The 23,029-nt window shown below is 36.6% G+C and overlaps 4 protein-coding genes across 5 annotated transcripts; 2 read left to right on the plus strand and 2 right to left on the minus strand.

Moving 5' to 3' along the window:
• Positions 1-1,549: 1,549 nt before the first annotated feature.
• LOC114748209 (F-box/kelch-repeat protein At5g43190-like) lies at positions 1,550-3,131 on the plus strand. The gene is made up of 2 exons (XM_028936573.1): positions 1,550-2,751; positions 2,831-3,131. Exons 1-2 carry the CDS (start codon positions 1,819-1,821, stop codon positions 3,083-3,085), a joined length of 1,188 nt encoding a protein of 395 aa, XP_028792406.1. The 5' UTR covers positions 1,550-1,818; the 3' UTR covers positions 3,086-3,131.
• A 964-nt stretch (positions 3,132-4,095) lies between these two features.
• Positions 4,096-15,910, minus strand: LOC114748227 (mitochondrial outer membrane protein porin 2-like). Of its 2 annotated transcripts, XM_028936600.1 has the most exons (7): positions 15,906-15,910; positions 6,343-6,382; positions 6,208-6,275; positions 5,369-5,479; positions 5,194-5,280; positions 4,900-5,108; positions 4,096-4,671 (listed from the first exon to the last, which is right to left on the minus strand). In XM_028936600.1, the coding sequence occupies exons 1-7, from the start codon at positions 15,906-15,908 to the stop codon at positions 4,365-4,367; spliced, it is 825 nt and encodes a 274-aa protein (XP_028792433.1). In that variant the 5' UTR covers positions 15,909-15,910; the 3' UTR covers positions 4,096-4,364. The 2 variants fall into 2 exon arrangements, with proteins under 2 accessions (XP_028792433.1, XP_028792426.1); XM_028936593.1 differs by lacking the exon at positions 15,906-15,910 and having other exon boundaries at positions 6,343-6,472.
• On the plus strand, positions 9,520-11,275 carry LOC114748218 (U-box domain-containing protein 4-like). Its single transcript, XM_028936583.1, has 2 exons — positions 9,520-10,621; positions 10,921-11,275. The coding sequence occupies exons 1-2, from the start codon at positions 9,638-9,640 to the stop codon at positions 10,996-10,998; spliced, it is 1,062 nt and encodes a 353-aa protein (XP_028792416.1). The 5' UTR covers positions 9,520-9,637; the 3' UTR covers positions 10,999-11,275.
• A 4,883-nt stretch (positions 15,911-20,793) lies between the features above and the next one.
• LOC114748201 (strigolactone esterase RMS3-like) lies at positions 20,794-22,130 on the minus strand. The gene is given in 4 exon segments (XM_028936563.1): positions 20,794-21,405; positions 21,407-21,614; positions 21,695-21,912; positions 21,914-22,130. Coding segments are annotated over 4 exon segments (801 nt in total). The 5' UTR covers positions 22,067-22,130; the 3' UTR covers positions 20,794-21,183.
• Between the last annotated feature and the right edge of the window lie 899 nt (positions 22,131-23,029).

A 23,029-nucleotide genomic window follows, 5' to 3' on the forward strand; every position in this document is an offset into this window, starting at 1 on the left:
GTGGTAGGGGAAGGAAGGAAGGGGGCAAGGTCAAGGGCTTCACATGTGCAGCAGGACAAACAATCTGATGCCTCGGAGAGTGAAGGAAAAGGTGATATCTCGAATCACAGAGGCAGAGGAAGGAAGGAGGGGGGGAGGAGGAGGAGGAGGAAGGAACAACAATTACAGAAAGGACCGAGCCATGAAGAAGCACTTCTCTGGGTTACTGCGTGGTTACTAGAAGCATATGCGACTCTCGTATACCCCTCTTCCACTCCAAATGTTCTATGCCCAATTCTGCCTGCCTGGGGGACTGTTCAACTCGTTTACTGGCATTTCCTCCCCAAATGGATAGATAAGGTGCGTAACACATCAGCGAGAGTCAACCTTCGCCTGCGGTTAAAAGTCGTGGCTTTTCTGGTATTTGCGTACTCTGCTCTTTTAGTTGCTGCTCAAAAGGGGGAAATTTTAAGTCAAAGGATAAGAGCGATCCCGCGTAATATTGTGAAGCGTCACAATATAATGCACGTTAAATGAGCAATCAACAAAGCTAGGGATACTAAATTTCTTTGTTAGGTAAGATAAATAATATCGAGTGTTTTCTTTTTCCTTCTTTTTGGATAGCATCAATTTGTATGATGCAAAAAACTTTTACAGTGTATAGTTGACGTTTTAAATGGGTTTTTGTTTTATAGTTATTTTTGTTACCGTCACAATTACCACCCCCCCCCTTTTTGCATGCACGTAACATCTTTAATCTCCTCATTGACTGTCTCAATTTTAATTTCAATTAGAAAGTGGTCCTTACTGCAGGAAAATTGGATGCACGTAACTAAAGCTACCATGATATGTACAAATAGATATTGTGTGCATCTTAATTAAAACTTCAAGAAGCATCGTAATGCGTACAAATAAAGTTATTTTGATAATTTAACTATATACTTAATGATTTTTTAATGCGTAAACAAAGCAATAAAATCCTTGTAATGAGGGGAGGCAATAGGGCAAAGGAGATAACTTAGGTATCAAATTTTATATATAATCAAGTTAAAATCAATAAATCTTAAATGTAAAAATAAGTTAAGTGGTAATAATTAGTAGCAGCCTAGCCCTAGCAGGTGATAAAAAAAATCACTTTTTCAGTGGAAAAAATACTTTGTTCAATGCTGCAGATCCTGTCGGAGTATCAATGACAATTGCAAACTTCCGATTTTCGAAATCTCGTAGAAGGACGAAGATCCTGGGCTACAATTAATAATGACGTTACTGAACTAAAATGCCCTTCTGATTAAATTTTAAAATAAAAATGAGAGCATAAATACAAGATCTTGATCCATTTATTTCCCCTTATTTAATATTTTTTTTCTTATATTATCCTTGGCAATTTTTCTCACGCTGTCTTCTACATTTAATATCCCTATTTAAATGAGTATTTTATTAAAATGGACACAATTTTTATATCATGATAATAAATAATTAAATTAAGTTTTAAAATATGTATAAATTAGTTAATAGTTAATTAAGCCTTATATTTATATTTATGTATCCTCGTACATGAGACGAAAGTGAAATTTTTGCCAAATAACAATAAAAAATGAAAGACGGGAAAAGTAAGACAAGCATGAAAGGGAGTTTCTAGCTAACCCTGAAAGTCAATGGTTACTTGTTTTTCTTTAATAGGTTGCGTCCTGCGGCCTCAAGCAGCAATCCATTGTCTATGCTGTATTTTAGTATCTACCCACGGCCGCAGGCAGCTCGCAGGCTCGCTGTCAAATTTCGCAACCTGCTTATTTGCTTTCCCGGCACAACCATCAACACAAGCCCATTTTCTGATTTCCGATGAAGAACTCCGGCAACCACACCGTCGTCGCCGTCTCCAGGTCCCCTGCCATGTCTTCTTCAATGGATCAGAAAATCTGGAGCAGGTTGCCGCCCGAACTCCTCGAGCACATCCTCTCTTTCCTCCCACTCAAAACCTTCTTGAATCTGAGATCCACTTGCAAGGCCTTCAGGTCTCTCATTTATTCTCCCTCCTTCATCACCAAGCACTCTTCATCTTCTTCTTCTTCTCAACCTTTCTCGTCGTTTTTCTTGTTGTCTCATCCCCAATTCCACTGTCAATTCCCTCTCTACGACTCTGTGCTTGGCTCCTGGCGCGACGTCTTTCTCTCTTTCTCCGATTTATTTCACATCTCTGCTCACTCTGTTCTGGTCTCTTCCTCCGGTGGCCTCTTTTGTTTGTCCGACTTCAATTCATCTTCCTTGCTTGTTTGCAACCTCTTGGCCAAATCCTCCAGAAAGATCGATCTCCCAACCTACTCTTATCGTTTGGAGCATCTTACTCTCGTCTCTACTCCGATCGGGTACAAGATATTCGTGCTCTCTTCTGAGTCAGCCTCAAACAGTGCCTTCGTTTACGACTCAGGTGCACTTTGTTGGGAACGGTTTGATTGTTCTGATTTGATTCTGAGCGACAACTATCACCAGCAAGGTGTTTTCTACAATGGCGGCTTGTACTTCACGACTCCGGAACCATTTTCAGTGGTTCGCTTTGATTTTGGGAGCGGAAAATGGCAGAGGCCCAACAGTTCACTGCCGAGCCGACTGTCATTTGTTCGAATGGTCAGTGACGGAGAGAAGATGTTATATCTTGTTGGTGGCGTAGGAAGCAATGGAATCTCAAGGAGCATAAAGATATGGGAAATGAGTGAACTGGGGAATTGGGTGGAAATGGAGACGTTGCCGGAGTTGATGTGCAGAAAATTTGTGTCGGTATGTTATCACAATTACGAACACATTTATTGCTTTTGGCATCATGGAATGATCTGCATTTGCTGCTATACATGGCCAGAGATCTTATACTACAAAGTTTCAAGGAGGACTTGGCATTGGCTTCCCAGGTGCCCCTCTTTGCCCGATAAATGGAGCTGTGGTTTTAAGTGGTTCTCTTTCGTTCCCAAGCTATATGCTCTTGTCTGACCCCGTTTCTCTTCATCTTCCCTTGTACATTCTTTCTTTATACTTCGGATGTGTGTGCGCGCGCTTTTCTGAAATCTTCTTGAGTTTTGGATCTAGTTTTGTTTGTGGACCTTGTGTAAAGATTTAAGCGTGATTCACTGTACATTTTCAAGGGATGTGACAACTTTTGTTTTTTTTTTCCCCAAATATTTTTACATTTTTTAATTTTAAAAATATCTTGATCGTGAAATATCCAAATCAAATGTGTGCTCTTATTACGCATCAACACGCAAGGATCAAAGTTTTTGCCCGTGTAATCTAATTTGCTCCAACGGATCAACAAACTCAACAGAAATATTGACATCTTTTGGCTGCAAAGATTTGTGTTGGTAAACATTATGGCTCACGATAGCATTTGGCGTATACTCAAATGAGCAAGTTAGCATTTTGTGACAAAATTGTGCTTCCCAGTTGTTGTTATCGGCGCGTTTGTTTGCCGTCTATTTTTTATCGAGCTTTATTTTTTTTTCCCGTGGAAGAACTGGATTGTCTTTATAGTTATCGACAAACAAAAGACTTTCAGAACGCGTAGCGGCGAATTCCAACCTCTAACGTCATGATCACGAATGACCTCTCAACTTATTGACAGAGTAAAATGAGTATTGTTCTTGTGCAAAAGATTAGAAAAATCCAACTAAAAGAAAACAAAAAAATATATTACCGGCTATTATTTAGTCAAATCTTATCTCTTCTAAAATAGTATTATTTGCTTATCTAGTCTCGCATATATTTAAAAGAATTGAAATTTACCAATGGATTGTGCCCAGGAGACGCCCCATAGCTCCGGCTATCTTTTCTATCACTCTCTCTGAATTACTGGGCCAAAAAATTGATAACTTGTTTAGCATACTATGATTTAGCCTATGAAAAAAGATACTGCCGTTTTATTTATTATTTAGGAGGCAGCACATAAAAGTGCCCACGTAGTTGATAATCCGAAGAGGAAATTTGGAAATTTCAGATAATAATCAGCTGGTCAGCATATTAGTGGTTTCATTTTCCCTCGACTGGTTTTAAATCAGTCTATCAGGAACTCATGAGATAAATTCCAAATGTCTCAGACGGGGCATGTATGAGACGGCATACAAGTATCCCATGTGATTGAAAACATAACGTGAGAATTTGGAAAATTCGGAGTCATCAGTCGATATATAATTGATTACATTTTCTTTTCCAATAGATTTCTAAATTCATCAAGAGAAACTTTTCTAGTCTCAACCTTGAATCAATCAATTGAAAATAATAAGAATCAAGGACATCTGCATTCTACATTTCTTACACTTTCTAATTACCATTTTAATTAATTCGAGAGAGAAGTGAGAATACTGTTGAAGTATTGTACCTATTTATGAATATCTGTAACTGTCTTAAGGCTTGAGAGCCAATGCTAAACCAAACTTGGGACTCCTCTCCAAAGCCTGGGTTTGGAAGGCGCCAGAGATTGTCAAGAATGACTTCGGAATAACCTCATGCTGCAAAAGTGCCGAAAGATTGCCGTGGTTGTTCAGTTTTGCTTTAACAAACGTCTGACCGTTGATTACGTAGGAACATCCGACCGTCAATGTGTTCTCATTTGTAGAAAATCTTCGGCTAATCTCTCCTACAACAGCTCCCCCATTTAAATGATCAAGATGTTGCAAGTACGATGCCCTCAAGGAGTCTCCCTTGTCAGCACTGAAAAAGTGAAGAAACTAAATATGTCTCCAAGGAATTTAGAGAGAGAGGGAGAGCTTAACATTGTGCTGATTCATGCCCCAAAAAGTTTGTGCCGTATATATATCTTAAAAATCAATGTAACTCTTGGAACACTTTATGAAAGGCTTCATCTCATTTATTCAATCAAAAAGATGCTTCAATTGTGCTATTTGGACAATCAATCATTAAAATACCTCAAGTACTTACAGGATTACTGATGTGCTGGAATTAGGATTTGTCAAGCTCACTCCCGCATTGTACTTTGAAAACTTTCCTGTAGCAGTCGAGAAGCTCATTTCTGCTCCAAAGGCAATGGTGGGTGTTCCAATAGTTGCAGAAAAATCAATAGGAGGGGACTGGTTTAGACCAACAGCAGTAGTAAAAGCTACGTGATCATGAAGATACTGAACTTCCAACTGCATAAAGGTAAAATTACAATTTAGCAAAGAAATGATGATATATTTCTCAGTCAAACTTCGCATCTCAATAATATAAAAGTACCTTGGTTAAGCTGTAATCAGGTAGTTGGATTGAAGCTATGGTTTTTGTAGACTGTACAATATCTGGTATTGTAACTGTCGTCAAAACCTGTCAAATAAAATAATTTACTACCAAGCAAAGCTCAGAAAATATATTTTAAATTTCAAAATTAATGAAATAGAAGCTAGGAAGATACCTTGGATTCAGTATCAACTTTGACATCAACTGTGCTATTATTGCACCTGAATTTTGCTGTCAGATCGCCAGAAGACAGTCGTCCTTTGTTCACCAAAGTGGAGTTCAAGTCCTGATGTTTGAGAGGTAAACATTACTAATACACATCAGAAATGAAGTATACGGAAAAGGGAAATTGACATACAGAGTTACAAATAGATTCAAAAATTGGTCCCCTGCCTTTTTAAAGAAGACGATTCATCCTCTAACAAGACCACTAGGAGAGGAAAAGCTAGACATTGAATTAAATATAACCAAACTGAGTTCACAAAAATCTGGCATCAATTTCAATCTATTTCCAAGGACATCGTAAGATCAGTTAGTGTCTTCTCTGTTTTAAATCGTGGTGTACGTCATGTTTTATATACTAATTTCTCCGTTAATATGGCTTCCTGTATTTCGTATCGTTGGTGACTGTGCTTTGATTGCACACTAAAAAAAAAATATGGCATCAATTAATTTCAAACACACATTCAATTGTACAGATTAACAAGAAATCACAACACACGGACTGGAACTGATATGCCAGGTGGTCATATATGCTACACAGATCTATTCATCAAAACGCTTAAATCAGGAAATAAGTATTCAAGCCTTGGAGGAAGGGCTTATGAAGCAAGAAAAAATATGGAACTAAACGGAAAATTCCCACATTAAACAGTTTTCTAATCCCATGAAGTCGGGAGTCAATGATAAAGCAATTCATGTATTCATCAGTATAGAGATCAACAGACGACAAATTTAAACGAAGAAGTAAATACAGCCAGTTTGGAATCGAGATCGGACATGAAATAAACGCACCAGAACATTACCACTGGAGGAGTTAATGGTGATCCTTTGGTCGGAGGTAAAATCCTTGTCGAGGAGATCTGCGAAGCCGGACAAATCAGATATAATACGCTCAGAAACAGAAAAGGCAAGGACCATGAGACTTACCTCTAGATTTCTGGCCTATAGCCGAGAAGAGTCCAGGTCCCTTGCTAGACATCTCTGCAGAAGGGGGGAGGAAGAGTCTGTACAGTAAAAAAACTCGAGGGGTTTGGAGACCAGCCTGGGGTTTATGTAGGGTTTCTAAAACCCTTCGGCATCGGCGCGCTGGACAGCAATTATTTTGGATATTTATAATTATAGTTTTTGGAAGTGGTCTCAGGGTGTTTGACATCACGTGAAAATATTTCTGAAAAGATTTTTTTCACAAATTAAAATAAATTTTTTTACATATTTATTTCACATATTATAAAATTATTTTAAAAATTATGATTTGATTTTCATCTAAACACTCTTTTAAACCAAAATTACAAAATGCTTTAAAATCAGACCCGTTTATTTATTGTGATAGAACAGAACGACTTCATCATCCATATTGGCGGGTGTGAAATTTTTCCTTCTTGGAAGGCACACTGAATTAATTGTCGAACAAGCTATATTCAACGTTTAGAATGCGTGATTCTCATTAATACTGGAAATTATACTTATAATATGCACTGTAACCTATTTCCACTAATTCAGATTCCCTGTAAAAGCAAAAGTCTCTAGTTTTTGGCCAGGTAGAAATATACCAAGCGGTTTGTCAGGGGCCTGTAGCCTAGTCTATACTTGGTTTGCCCTGGCTTGGTCTGTTTTAAAATAGAAAAAGGCTCAGGCCTTTTTAATAATCTGTTTAGTCTAATAGGTCAGGTCTAGGTTTTTAAGAAAGCTTGTTAGGCCTGGCCTGACCTGTTTTTATCTTATTTTTTATTTTTATTTTGTACTTATATTTAGTCTTATTTTAAATTTTAATATATAATTATAACTTGCTTCCAATAATATTAACTGTAATTAAAATTTAAAATGTTACTTATAACATTAAAATTTAAATAAATATTAATAAAAAAATATTTATTATGTAGTATGTATATTTTATATTTTTTATTAATTTATGTATTTTTTACTTTGTATTTTGGAAATTTTAAAATTACAGGCCTTTTTAACAGGCTCAGGCCACGCCAGGCTTTTATACAGGCCAAGCTCAGGCTAAAAAAAAGACCTATTACAGGTCACAGGCCAGGCTCAGGCCAGTGTGTCGCTAAACAGACCTGGTTTGTTAAGAAGAAAGCCTAGCATAGCCTAGCCTGTTTTCACCCCTAACCAACGTACAAATCTCATATCTAGTTTATTTATATAGTAGAGAAAAAATTTAATATAATTTTTTAAATATTTATAGTCTAATTGATTTATGTAAAAATTTCAAAAAAAATATTTTTTTGAATTTCAAAATTTCAAATCAATTATATTTACTACACTCTAATAATAATTGACTACATCTGAAAAGTAAATGACAACACATTTTTGTAATAATTTTTTATTTTGGATTTAAAAATTTTAGAAATATATTTTGGGATTTTTCCTTGATTCATTTTAAAATATTTTTAATATAAATTTGTTCAATTTTAAAGTATTCATTTGGTTTTTAATGTAAGACCTAATTGAAAAGTTAATAACCAGTTTTTTTCAAAGTTAATCCTAATAAAATTTCCCAATAATAATTAAGTAGGAGAGAGAGTGAGAGAATTAAGCAAGATATTTAAAATGTTTTTAAAAAAATATATTATATTAACCAATTTAATTAATATCTTTAATCTATTCAAATTAGGTAATTAAGTTATATAAATATATTGTTTTATATTTAAGCATGGCCTATACATGCCCAAGGAATTCAGCCTGGGTCCATCTTACTTTAGATTCAAACATGGCCTGCAAAAGTCGAAGAAATCATGTTGGGAGGGATGATGCTGATGATGCTTTCTTTACTCTAGGTTTCATGAGGCGTGGGCACGAATATAGTCGAGTTCATTGAGTTTGACCACGATAAAAGTGAGTCGACTCGTTGTGCATGCGTGGAGATGCAAACTCGGTCTTGACAAGCCAGGGGGTGACAATCTGGCTTGAGAAATTGGAGGGGTTATGGGGTGGAGTCATAGCACTAACAGACCAGATCCTATCAAAACTATAAAAGTAGTATACTATGCGCGATGCATTATGATTTCACTCAAAAGTGTATGGGTTGATGATGGCTGTAAATTAGATATGGAATGGAAAGGGAACTCCTTGGCATCTCAACGCCTTTTGGTTGAAGTCACTTCAGAGAGCCGGGGTCGAGGAATAACGTGCTGGTGAAGGGAAGCAGATCTTGGCTTTACACCTTCGATCCCCCGGGGTTAATATTCCCCTCGAAGCAAGTTGGTTTGAATAATGACAAGATTACAATGTAAATCATGAAGATTAGGAGTTCCCCTGCTGCTAATTGCTGAATACAGTTGCTGTTATTTGCACTGCTGATTCACTGTGTATTTTAGGTTTCAGCAGTTCTCTGTATCATTCATATTCCAGAAACAGAAAAAAAAAGTAATTGCAAACAAATTTGGATGTGCTTACAAGCTTCCAAGACATACAAAGAGCTAGGTCCGAATTTTGATGGACCAACCACTTAACGAGAACATGGATGGAAGTGATGAGATAGAATATAGGAAGCATCTCCACTTTTAAAATTACTGCCAACGTGGATAAGAATAATAGTAAATCCGGGACAACGAAAGAATTTTTTTTATAAAAAAAAAAGTATAGATTTTTCTCCACATTTGTAGCCTGATTATTCTCTAAATATAAGCAACTAGTTAATCTTGGAAAATAAGGGGAGCGGATTCGCAGTTCCCATTCCCACAATTGATGGGATCAATGAGAACAGAGCAAGAGCGAGCGGGTCGATCAGCACAAGAAAGGTTGAGAAAGAAGCAAACATTTCAAGCATGGAATCCACGTGGCAAAATACCCAGGAGAGGAACCCTCCATGCCGTAGTATCCAAGCACTGCTTTTGCTTGCAAGATTGTGAACGAAGCCAAGCGCCACGAGTGCCGCTCCCAGAAGGCAAAGCTCATAACTAGTAGTAGTAGTACTGTTACTGTAGTACATTTACTTTCCAAAAACAATCCTGGGCAGACGCTTAAAAGACACATCGCACGTGTTTGCTTGGCGATAGTTTGGTACGGTCAACATTGAATCCCTGCACGTGCCAGCCCATCCCCCGCGGAGAGGCAACACTATTATGATGCACCGTTATCTCTATTCGCATCCCATATATTTAGCAGGACCCTCTTCCTCTCGAACCTTACCGAAGAGATTCCTTTGGCTCCCTAAACCCCCCATCAATCGCTGTTTCATAGTTCCTCTTTTAGTCCGACGCCCAGGAGACTCATGGGGACGGAGAGTCCGGTGAATTTCACTTACATGGGAAGGAGTATCAGCGAATTGACCACCAATGATCATTCCTCTTCTGCTTTCAGCGATTGCAACAGTGACAGATCCGGTGAATTTCCGACGGCCTCTTCCCAAAGGCGAGACCTCCTGATTGCTTGTGCGTCCGACAATTCCGATGATTTGATCGTTCAGCTGGTGAATGATCTCCAGTCTTCTTCGATCGATGACCAGAAGCAGGCCGCCATGGAGATTAGACTGCTGGCCAAGAACAACCCGGAAAACCGTCTTAAAATCGCCAAATCAGGCGCTGTCAAGCCGTTGGTTTCGCTTATGTCTTCGCCTGACCTTCAACTCCAAGAGTACGGCGTCACCACGATTTTGAATCTCTCACTGTGCGATGAGAATAAGGAGCTTATAGTTTCTTCGGGAGCCATAAAGCCTCTGGTTCGAGCACTCAAGACAGGGACGTCAACGGCAAAGGAGAACGCGGCATGTGCCTTGCTTCGCCTCTCGCATATAGAACAGAACAAGGTGGCAATCGGAAAGTGGGGAGCCATTCCCCTGCTAGTGAAACTTCTCGAGAGCGGCAGTTTCCGAGGGAAAAAGGATGCCTCGACGGCGTTGTACTCGCTCTGTTCGGTGAAGGAGAATAAAATAAGGGCGGTGCAAGCCGGAATAATGAGGCCGTTAGTGGAATTAATGGCTGATTTTGGATCAAACATGGTGGATAAGTCAGCGTACGTGTTGAGCGTGCTGGTATCGGTGCCGGAGGCGAGAACGGCGTTGGTGGAGGAAGGAGGAATTCCGGTGCTGGTGGAAATCCTGGAGGTCGGGTCGCAGAGACAGAAACAAATAGCAGTGGTTATACTATTACAGCTTTGCGAGAGCAACGCCACCCACCGCACTATGGTGGCTCGCGAAGGAGCCATACCACCGCTGGTGGCTCTGTCGCAGTCCAGCGCCACTAGCTCCAAGCATAAGGTTTGTGCAGTAACATTATCCGGGTCATTGATCGTGCCCATTTCTCCGGTTGTCACTGACGTGGCACTTCCTCTGCCGCCACGTCAGTCTCCTCGGATACAAACCTTAACTCGCCATTAATTTCCTTGGTTTGGGATTTTGCCCCATGTTTAGTCTACCACCAATAATTACATGTTTAAAAAAAAACATTTTTATGGGTAAAAAATTTGTGGTTTGATGTTATTATTTAAACAGTAATAATTGTCAGGGGATTACAGTGTTGGATTTTTGTCGCTCATTGTTTGTGTGCGTGCTGACAGGCGGAGACACTAATAGAGCTTCTGCGGCAACCAAGATCCGGCACCGCCGCTGATTGTGCGTCGGAGGTCTCAGCCTAAGCCCCACCGCTCGTGAACGTCTCGGAGGAGGGAAAAAAACAAAAAAAAAAGAGAAAGAAATGATATTGTAAATGTCTTTGATACGGTAAAGCTTTGTAAAATTTGTGATGAATGAGATGAGTTTCGTTTTTTTCTGTTTGTATGGGCTGGGATGGTAACGCTCCTCCACCAGTTCTGTTTGGTTTCATTGTACACATATCTAGAATCCTTCCTTTTGCGTTGATTGGCATTGTTGGCACCATCAATAAAATACTATACTGATTTTATTTTTTTAAAAATTTAAAGAAGAAATTCTCAGTCAGAAGTACCAAAACGCCCTGACAGGTGAAGAGGAAGGGGGGGAGTAATAGTTGGTTTTGGTTTTGTTAAGGAAAGCGTGTGCGCGTGAGTGTGATGATTTGGAAACGGTCCACATGAACCGCGTGGATGAAAGCAGCCAGGAAATGAGGGGTTCGGGGAGGTTTGATAAAGATTAGAGAAAGGAAGGGAACCGCGGAAGCGCGACCTTTTATTTTGTATATCCATAAATTAATATATTATCTCTTCATTATGAAAAAGCAAATTGATTCCCCTTGTGGACCCCTCTTGCTTGGCGGCTCTCGTTCTTTTTTCTCTCTTTACGCTCCCTTCCTCTTTCATATGTTTATTACGTGTTTTTAAGCCTTTAATCCTTTTCCGCTTTAAAGATTTGTTTTAAAGTATATTTTTCCTATGATCTCCTCGCATAATTAGCGAAGACTTGACTTTGCCCGTCTCACGTCGCTGTCAAAAGATGCATGGAATATGTCTCGAAGCCACAGAAGCTAAAACAGTAAAACCAGTGAAAAGACAAGTCGAAGATATGAGATAACTTCTATTATGTGTTGAAGGGACATGCAATCTGTCATTGGATTTGGAGCAAACAAAAAGGCGAGTCTACTTAAGATGTACCCGATCACATTATGCTTCAACGTGTTCATTCCCAAGTCGCCACACCTGAGATACGAGTAACATGAATGTGTAGGACGAAAGAACCTTTGACGTTAGTGAATTCTCATCAACTCTTGCTAAGAAATTCATTAAAAATACATTAAGGTAAGAGGAAGTCTTGTATTTTTATAACTTATTGCAAACCAAACGGCGTAAGTGGCTTCCTTTCTCTTTTTTCCTTTTTTTAGACATAAGTGGCTACTTTTGTTTATAAAATCATGATCAATTATATTATATAAAAAAAAATTAAGTATATAGGGGCAACCGCGCACACCAACCACACAATCAAAACTCAACAATATTACTCATGCTCCTTAATTAATTAGATTTTATATTCAGGACAAAAGCTGCCGTAAAACTTCCATGCAACAACTACTAAATGATTGCTTTCCTTTATTTTTACTTTTTCGTCATAGTGGTTGCCTTCCCTGTCCATTCAAAGAGTAGGTTACTTGATATAGATGGCGCTACCTTCTATTTTTTTAAATAGGTATAGGTATCTTCTTATTAGAAATAATTCTATTCAAAATATTACTCCTCCAGTCTTTAATATAGGACCTAATTGTTGAGTTAGTTTTGGTCCTAGATATACGACCCATTTATCATATTTTTTAATTTTCTTTAAATTACCCCTATGGATACTCCCTCAACCATAATCAAGTACAAGAGTAATATGGGTATTAAGAAAGATAATTATGGTGTTTTAAGAAAAACGTGTCACATTTTTTATAATTAACTAACTTACCTTATTTCTTTAATCTAATCAAATTAGTTAAATAGGTCTTATATTAAAGACCAGAAGAGTATTAGAATATCTCTCTTAGTAAAAATTCAAATCTTGATTCATACGACGGATTAGTATTTTTGTTAGATTCAACTCCATGCACGGGCTACCTCCCTTTGTCCATTCAAGCAGGTGACTTGGTGCAGACGGGCGCGTGGCCTGAAAAGGGGCTTGCGTGTGTTGCGATGTGAAAACTCACAGTCATACCAATTCTTAAAACTCACAAATATTAAAAACCAAGTTCTCAAAATCACTTAAAAGAGAGCACCGTCATAAGAAAAAACTAGAATCACGGAAGGCAAACCCACTTTTTTCTGCATAAAGAAAATAATTTTCACAGTCACCGGATCCATTTGGATAGAACCAGTTTCAGTGCTTATCATTTTGATGAGTACTCTAAACTCATCAAATCTGAATCATTTATATATCATTTAGATGGTTAAAATTTAATTTTTTTTATTTTTTTTATTCAAAATAATTATTTTAATATGAATAGAATTTAAAATGAAGATAATTTTTTAACTATTATTCTTTCAAAAAAAATAATTTTTCTATTTGAAAATAATTAATTAAAAATTTTAAATATAAACCATTCAAATTAAATATAAATGATACAGATCTAATGAGTTTAGGATACCTATCAAAATGAAGATTATTAAAGCTAATTCCTCCCTTAGCCACATCTCATGCACTGAGGGCTGTGCTTTTATTTTGGTATGACGTCAGTTAAGTTTCCGGTTGGTTAAATGTTTTGTTGGATTGTGACTTGACCTGGTCGTTAATTACAGTCACTTGGTGTATAATGTGATGGGTTCACCTGACCTTGTCAAGCCGAGTGGATCCTTTTTTTTTTTTTTGGGATACAGAGGTGGATCCTAGTTCTATGCATTTTTTCAAAATCTTTTAGACTTTGACATCTTCCATTTTTTAAAAATGCAATTGTCATTTTAAATATATGATTATTCATTTTTTAATTGATTCTTTCAATATCTACCCATGGAATAATGCCCACTATTCCATTTTCTTTTCCAAGACCAGTGCAGCACGCGAAGAAAATTGGAAGGAAAAAAAATCAAAGAAAGAAGAAGAAGAAAAATCTTTCTGCTAAAATATAAGGGATAGGCAATTAATTTACGGATATTAAAAAAAATAGATAAACTAGTTATTTATAATGAATGCGTTTTGGTTTTTCTAAATTACTCTCCTTAATCATATGCATTGGAAATTGAAAACATTCCTTGATTGAGAGTCCTATAGATACTATAAACAAAAAATTATAAATTTATGAGATAAAGTATGCCGAGATTTTGTATTTAAGATTAAAATCAACCTTTGTTTGAGTCTTATATTTAAAATTAAAAGTGTCGGTTTTTTTTTTTTTTCATTGTAAGGAGACCCATTCTGTGCGTGCTCATCCGGTGGTTATCGATTGAATTGAGTCCGAACTTTCTTGCGTTTTCACTTTGCGTATTGTCCTCGTTCAATGGCTCTAAATGAAGATACTGAGAATCAAATCAACAAGAATCTCATGATTTCAATTGTCAAGTGTGTATTACCGCACGCACGCACATTTAATTTAATTTGTGCTCCTCCAATGCATATTACGAATTTGGTTTAACTATGTTAGATGGATGAAAAATATTAATTAAAAAGACCTGTATCGTGCATCAGAGGAGTACTGATAATTTTAGAGTTCGTGGCAGTGAGTTATAGTTATTGGCATAGATGAAAAAGGTCCTCGGCAATATAATAGCTTATGTTATTTCGGCTCTGGCTTGTTTGTCCGTGTCTCTCCAAAAACAAAATTACGATCGTTTTTGTTGCCAAACAAATTAACATTGACATGCTAATTGTTTTGATCATCTAGCGATTTATCCATACTCATGACTCAGTAAAAAATTACGAAACGATTCTTACTTTTGTTAATTCGGTCCTATCATAGATATCCAGCCGAGTTAGGTCCGACAGGGACACGTTGACTAGGATGGAATTGACAAAATGACCGCTCACTCTATTCAACTGCCGCATGTTAAAGTTTCTTCAATCTTTGATTATGATTCTTTTTTCTATCTTCAGAGATATTTTGGTTAAGTTTTATCTTTCAGGAGAAGTCATTATTTATGCAGAACCAGATTTTAATATACATGATTGAAGATGACCAAAGTAGAATTTGATTTTGCGTAATAAATTAATTCTTCCACCAATGGGCGTCTAAAAGAGGAGAAGACAAAGCGCCATGAATTTTATACTAATTTAGTTTACTTGCACGGAGAGGAAGCAATCCTCCCAAGTCCCATCCGACTTGCCAAGAAGCTTCATTACACACAATAAGACACAAAGGACAAAGAACAATAGTGGGTTCCTTTTTTTTTTTTTTGTGGTGTTGAGGTCATATTAAACACATCGTACAAAGGCAACTTACCTAATCAACCAAATAAATTAAATAAGGCATGCAATGATTTAATCCCCACATCCAACCTGAGAGCCAATTTGAAAAGAAGAGGGAGTGAATTAGTTGGGTTGGTTGCATCACACAAGAAGAATTAATTGAAAGAGTGAGGAAGACGAAGCACGAACGTATCCGCCGTTTCAGTATGAAACCTACACAGTAAGCAAAACAAGCGAACACAAATATTTCATCACGAATTAAACGTGACTTTGTGAAAGCCCCCACGCCCAGGTACAACCTGCGGCTATTTATGTTCTTTGTTTTAGTTGCTAACATTATACGCCATTGTTTGGTTTTGTTTTGTTTCCACACACATATGGTGATCGATCATGATTACTTCGCAATTGATTACGGGTGACCAATAATGAACCACCCCTATTCACTGCTTCCACATTATTCCGTGTTAACCATGTGCAAAACACTTACAAATATCCACCTATTTATTGCACGTGCAAAAAAAAGATCTTAAAATGATCACTCATGAACCATTAAGCTCATTCATCCCATCAAAATTATACCCGCAAAACAAATAATTCAGATTCTGTGTATATTTCAGATGATATTGTGTTGAATACAGAAACAACATAGCATTTTTTTTTTTTGTTGGGTATTGGAACAACATGGATAAATTATAACCACGAAAAACATTGGCTATAACAAAGGACGAGATCGAGGCCCAATATCTTAGTGGGCTTTCTCATGAACCATTCCGCAGAAGTAACCTGGGCCTAGTCCGCTTGACGAGGACGCTGCTTGGCATGGTGGCTCTTTCGCCCATATCTTCAAAGGAAAACTGGATCATGGATAACCTCCATCTCAATTCCCAATTATACCCTTAATTTCACAAATTTTAAAAGCAGAAGAACGCAATATTGATTATTAAAATACACTAAAGGTGTGCCAGGAAAGTTAGAAGGAATTAAACATATTAAATTATGTTTCTTAATTTGCGTACAACGGTAAAAACCTTAAAACAAGAGATTTTTTTTTCCCACAAAAAACGGAGGGAAAGTAATTTTGGAGGAGAGGATAATAATGAAGAAAATGAAAGCATATATTCGGAGATGCCCGACAAGGAGGAGAAGTGGGCATCCGATACCCACCTCTGAGAAAACAAAAAGGGAATTAACTTAGTCTCTAACAGCTAATTACCGCTCTCGCCAATCAAGAAAGTGCCACATCCAATGCTGTAACTATAGTTTATTTTCGAAGAATAAAGAAAAAGCAGGGGACGAAAAGAATCATGGTGGGTGGCCGCATCGTTGGAGTGTGATAAGCAGGAAGATGTCGTAATGCTTTAATTCCTTCGAGTTTTTTTTTTTTTCCCCTGGCACAGTATTGTCTTATTGAAAACAATCATGACACTAAATATAAACATTTTTCCTAACAAAGATTTGAATTTTGATTTGTTATTGTGAGAAACTAATTGTTTCCGCTAGATCTTATTCTATCAGTTCCTTCAAGCTTTAACTAGCAGAAATCATCGCTGTCCAACATGACACAAATCCTATAGGCAACCGTAGTCAGACAGCCACACCAGAATCAATATCTCCAGTTGTGCTTGTTTCATGCAACCAATTGAGCCTAACTATTTGTTTGGATAGAATTAAAATTAGAGAGGCATGAAGGAAAACCCCCTAAAATAGTAATTTTTTTGGCTGTTTTTGAAAAGTTTTTCTTGTTAATATTTCTTTCCTCCATTCTTTCTAATTTTTTCCCCCATTTTTCCTCCATCCAAACATAACCTTAAGTCTTCACTCGGAATAACCTCTAATTCTGTTCGACCTGCACCTAAACATTTGATTCTATAGTTGAACGAGCATAAATAAAAAGTTGTTGAGGGAGGGGACCTCATTCGATGTTCATCTCAAGAATAAATACCCCGTACTTGTTTTTGAGAAGATGATGATTAGCTGATATGCCAACCGTCCAAATTTAACTTTAATGGCCTCGCATTAGTTTTTTAGTTAAAAGTTAATTTAAAAAAGAGACAATAAAAAAAAAAAAGAAACTGAAATTTTGTAAATGCTAAATAAGAAATATCGACAAAAATTTGTTGTCATCTGTAAATTCAGACTTGTTAATACCAAATAAAGTTGTGTTACCAAACTTGATTTAAAATTTATAATTTTCAACTTCTTTTTCTGTTATTTTTTCTTTAAAAAAATAGTAATAGTTAAAAGTTCGCTCTTTTTTATGTGACAATAAAGAGCTTGAAAATAAACAGTAAGAGAACCAGGTCGCTGAGCCCTGCCAATAAAGCACCCTGTATTTTACTTTTCTGATTATGTAAACCTTAATTAATTTAAATAGATTAAATAAACTAAAAAATTATTTAATTCTATTAATAAAAGTGACATGATCTCCTTAAAATATTCATGCATATCATAACATTTGATTCTTACATTTGTTATTAAAATTAACTTTCTAACTGACTCTAAACTTGAAAATGAGAAGCAATTTTTTAAACTAAAATACAACTTTAAGACGGAGATATATGATATATGATTTTTTTTGGGGGGGGGGGGAATCAATCTCATGCATGATCATGTCATTGTGATGTACTTTTTTCACTTTGCTTAAAACACATCTTTTTATTTTAAAAAATTGCTGATAACTTAACTGAGTACTGTGGATTTTTTTTTTTTGGTAAAGGAAGTATTGTAGATTTTGAAAGTACATAATTTTCAACTATTCAATTATATGCTTTAACATTTACTGATCAGTAGGTAAAATATTTGGAAAAATCACTGAGATTAATATATATATATATATATATATATATAACCACACAAAATTTCTCATAACAAGTAAGTGGCATGAACTTTGCTGTTATCTCTTACATTAAAACTTATGATTCACTTGTTATGGAATTTTTTATTATAATTATATTTTTTAATACTTACATAATGATCTTCCCAAAATATTTTGAACACATGCTATACGTTTATATAACTGTAATCTTATTTTATTTTTACAATATGATTTTTTAACAACTAATGCATTTTATTAATGGAAACAGCCAACAAACAATATACAGCTACAACAGATCTGTCAAGTACAACAAAGCATATCAACCAATGCCCCTACGATCCAACAGCACTAACTCTCGTTCGAGAATTCCACCGTTTCCTTGTGGTAAATATGATTAACCTCGGTAAACTGGACAACTTTATAGTTCATGCATGCGACTAAAGTAAGATGCGCACTGATTTATTAACTATGCTGCTTGAATTCGATGCAGGGACATTCAAGGAATCGGACTGTAAATAAAAATGTAGCATTTTAGTTCAATTTTGAAATACCGCTGCATTAGGTAAAACTAATTTGAAAATAGGCCCCTAAATGTTGAAAATCTGCCCTGCTCTTTTCTGTTTTACTTTACCCCCTATGTTGAAACCAAGAAGCAAAATAGGAAGTATTTCTAGACATTCCAACTCATTTTACACGCATTTATCTATTGAAAAGGGGTAAAATAATTGAATAATATAGATAATTCCTCGCTGGCAAAAAATATATATAATTCATCTTTTTTTTTATTTTAATTATAATACACTACAAAGTGAATCTTAAATTTATTTTAAACTAGAGGTAGTGTTTGTGCAGTACTCCCTGCAATCCCAGATACAAGACTCCCTTCCACCTTGTCCTTTATCCTGGACATGGGATTTCAGCGTGCAATGCTATTGTATTAGCCATTGCTACATAAGTAAAACTTAGGTTCGCATGCTTACAATCAATTTTCTGATCAGAGCTCAATATTTAAATTTTTGTGATATATTTAATTATAGCCAATAATATTTAAGTAAATGATAAAATGATAAAAAAGTCAACTATTAAGGTTTTGATTGAAGAAATAGCCGTAAAAAATATAAGCAATAAACAAAGGGATTGTTTGAAATCATAATTAAAAATACGTAATAAACACACTTCATGTAGATCGGGACAAAACTCCTTACACACACTCACATACTTATTCTTTATTCCGTAAATCATAATTAGAAAACTGTTTATAAGTAGAGCTGGTAATATGGGTTGAACCCGTGGGTCTAACCCACCAACCCGTAAAAAATGACGGGTTGGCCAACCCACCAGTAAACAAGTCTTTTGAACCAGTCCCGCCAGGCCCGCAACTCGCTGTGGGTTAGCCCGCCAACCCACGAGCTAACCCGCATTTTTTTTTTATTTTTTTAAAATTTTTTAATTATTATAATTATATTATTATATATTATATCCTATCTAAAAAATAAAAAAATACCTATATAATTTATTTGGTGCTTTTAATCAAATATTTCAAGAAAAAACAAAAATTTTATTTTTTTGGATATTATATAAGAAAAAAATATTAACAAGTTAAAAAAATTCACAAAAAAAAAGTGTTGACGGGCCAGCCTACCAACCCACATTGGCATAGCCAACCCGCCTTCAAATGGGTTGCTTTAGCCCAGCCCATATGAGTTTAACCGTCACGAGCCTACCCGCAACCCGCGGGTTGGACCCATATTACCAGCCCTATTTATAAGTCATTCAAAACACACTCATAATTTTGTACTCATAGAATATTCTATTATTTAATTAACTTAAAAGTGGGTGAGTAAATAAAGTCTACCTATTAGCTCACTTTTGCAATTAACTTTAATAAAGATATACTTGGTAGTTTAGCTACTTTCCTTCATTCCCAATATTTGATTGAAAAACTCACATATCTAAGACACGTAGGAGTAATATAATATCTAAATCAATTTTAAGATCCTACAATAAAAAAGGTTTGCATTTTTATATTTTTACAAATCATCACAGTGTCGTTTACCCATTATGTACACATTTTCTTCTCATGATCTTTTTTCAATAAAAACTTCGCCCAGAGTTGAGAGCAAGATATCGAGCCATGGGATAAGGCCCGGCCCCATGCCCCCATCCAAAGACGGGTCTCTTGTCTTTTGGATCCCAGCTAGTTTTATGTTTTGGCTATTATGAGTTGCCGACCAGTTGTCTATAATAAATATAAGTTATTTTTTTAAAAAATTTTTATATATGCAACTAATATAAATATTTTAAAAAATAAATTACAAATAGAGGGAGCAAAGTATATTAATATATTATATTTAGAACAAAATTCAATTCTCAACTATTATTAACTACGGAAAATAATATGATGTAAATATTAGCTTTTCCTTCTCATTTCTGTCCTCTACTTAATCATGTCACAAAGTATATCTACTTGTAAAAATTCAAAAGTGAATAGGAAATTTATATTTTTTAGTTTTTACCAAGAGTATTTTTGAAAATATATGTTAATTATACTTAGAAATTTATACCTGGGAAAAATAAAACTTACAGTTAAGGATTAAAAAAAGGTGAGAATTAGGATTTATATGTAGTGATGAAGGAAGTGTAAAATATATAAGACTGCTGCCCTATCAATACGCGCTTGATGTTCTTCCCCAGCCATTTAATTCTTAAATTTGATCAATTTACGGGTTGCCAATCTTGTTTAACCTATTCATTATCCACTTGGAGATATCCAAAGACTGAAGATGCTCCTATCATGGTTCATGGAATGGAATATAAAAGTAAAAATGGAAAGCATATATTGAAATCTTAATTATGAATACTTACTGCAAAATACAAATGGCGCCCGCCGCAAGCATCAAATGACGAACTCGTGCCTATTCTTATCCCTTCCAACGTCATAAGTACACCCATGAACCATCCCAGCCCAACGTAGTCCACACCTCACTCGCCACGCGTCCAGCTCTGGGGCATCCAATACAGACTACAGTTCTCTACAGTACCCTTCTGCTTGGATTGAAGTTGACGACTTGAAGTTGAACCTGTTTTCTTCGGATAAATAAACAATAGAGTAATTAAGAGAAGGAATGGTTCTTTTGCTTGCACCTCCACCTTCTACAGCCTACACTTGCGGGATCTACCTATCGGCGAACGTTACTGATAAAAGCTACGCGCCTGCGAGGGGCACGCGCTACTGTGCGAGGGCTATTTCGAGCTGACGAGCCAAGTAGGCAGGAGCACTCAAATGAGGCAGATGACCCTCCGTGTCTAACCACTGCACCGTGGTCCGGCCGCCCAAGTGTTCCCTCATGTAAGTCGCCACCGACGCCGGCACTGAAACATCCCTGGCCGTCTGCATAATACAACACGGCACCTTCACTAAACCTAAAATCCCTCTCAGATCGCTGTTAAAAAACCGTCTGAGACACAAACAGCGATATGTCGGGCCTCATGTTGAACAAGGTCCTCGTGAATTCTCGGACTGCCGCCGGTACGTCCGCTCCGACCGCCAGAGGCGCGAAACCGCTTGCCCACGCTTCGTAGTTATCCTTCATTGCAGCGAACACTTCTTGGATTTCTGCTTCCTCGAATCCTCCGTGGTAATCGCTGTCGTTTAGGAATCTGAAAAGGAGGGCGCAAATTAAAGGTGAAAAAAGGAATTGAAGGCAGGGGAACCAAAGGATGGTGGTATGGATCGTCACCTGGGAGAAGCGCCGATGAGGATGAGTTTGGTGAAGAGTTCGGGACGGCGAATGGCGGCGAGCATTCCGATCATGGCGGAGATGGAGTGACCGACGTAAGCGCAGTGAGTGACGCGAAGAGCGTCGAGAATGTCCAGGAGGTCGTCGACGTAGGCGTCGAGGGTGGTGTAGCGGCGGAAATTGAAGTGGTCGGGGTTAACACTGCCGGCGCAGACGAGGGTCGTAGAGAATGACAGTGTAGTGGCGAGTGAAGTAAGGAAGGATTCGCTGCCAGGCGGATTGATCGGTGCCAAAGCCATGGGCAAGGACGAGGACCCTGTCGCCGGAGCCTTCGACGCGGACATTCAAAGCGTCGAGGATGGAGGTGCCCATCGTATTGGGGGTGCGATGTTGAGGGAAGAGAGATTGAAGAAAGGAACTGAGGGAGGACAGAGAGGGGAAGGAAGGGAGGAGGGTGTGGGTGAATTTGTTTGTTGGGAATCGAATGGGAGCGAGGAAGAGGAAGCTAGGCGCCAGCTAGCAAGGAAAGCTATGGCAGAGTGGAGAAAATAAGGCAGGCGGGTTTGTGGGGGGTTGGGGTTTTCTGTTTTATCTCTGTTGGTTTTTCTTCAACCCTCCGCCTGTTTGCTTGGGCGGCGTTTTCGGGTTTATTTATAAATCAAATATAAAAAATATAACAAATTAAGTTTCCGTAAATTATAAATAATTTGAGTTCTTTTATATTTTTTATTTAAAACTTATAAAATGTGACATTAATTATTTATAAATCCTTAACATTGTATTAGTTACTGTTCTTAATATAAAAACTAGTTATTTGCTCAAAAAAAAAATATAAAAACTAGTTAGAGATTATATTTGATTCTAAATATAATACGTCAATTCACTTGTTCTTCGTATTTATAATTTATTCTCTAAAATATATTTATTAATTGTAAATGTCAAGAAATTGTTATTTAAGATAGTCATGATAAAAAAAAGTATTTTAGAAAAATTAACTCATATATGTTATAAAAAAAACAAACTTAACATGCTTAAATTAGCTAAATACTACCTCCGGTTTTTAATATAATACCTCATTTGATTTTTATTCTGGTCTTAAATATAAGACTTCGATCTACTTTGTCTTTCATATTTATTCATGTTTTTCAAAGTAGTCCTTGTGATAATGATAATTTTAGTCAATACACTTAATTAACAAAGATATGTTAGGAAAAACAATACCTATTTATTACAAATAACTAATTTAACTAGTTTTTCTAATATATTCAAATTAATCAACTAGCTTTTATATCAAAAAGAGGATATAGTAGTTTTTATATTAGAAGCTGCATGTAA

This window comes from Neltuma alba, unplaced genomic scaffold (assembly GCF_004799145.2).
Source record: "Neltuma alba isolate B1F8T4 unplaced genomic scaffold, ASM479914v2 tig00000914_pilon, whole genome shotgun sequence".
Lineage (NCBI taxonomy): Eukaryota > Viridiplantae > Streptophyta > Magnoliopsida > Fabales > Fabaceae > Neltuma > Neltuma alba.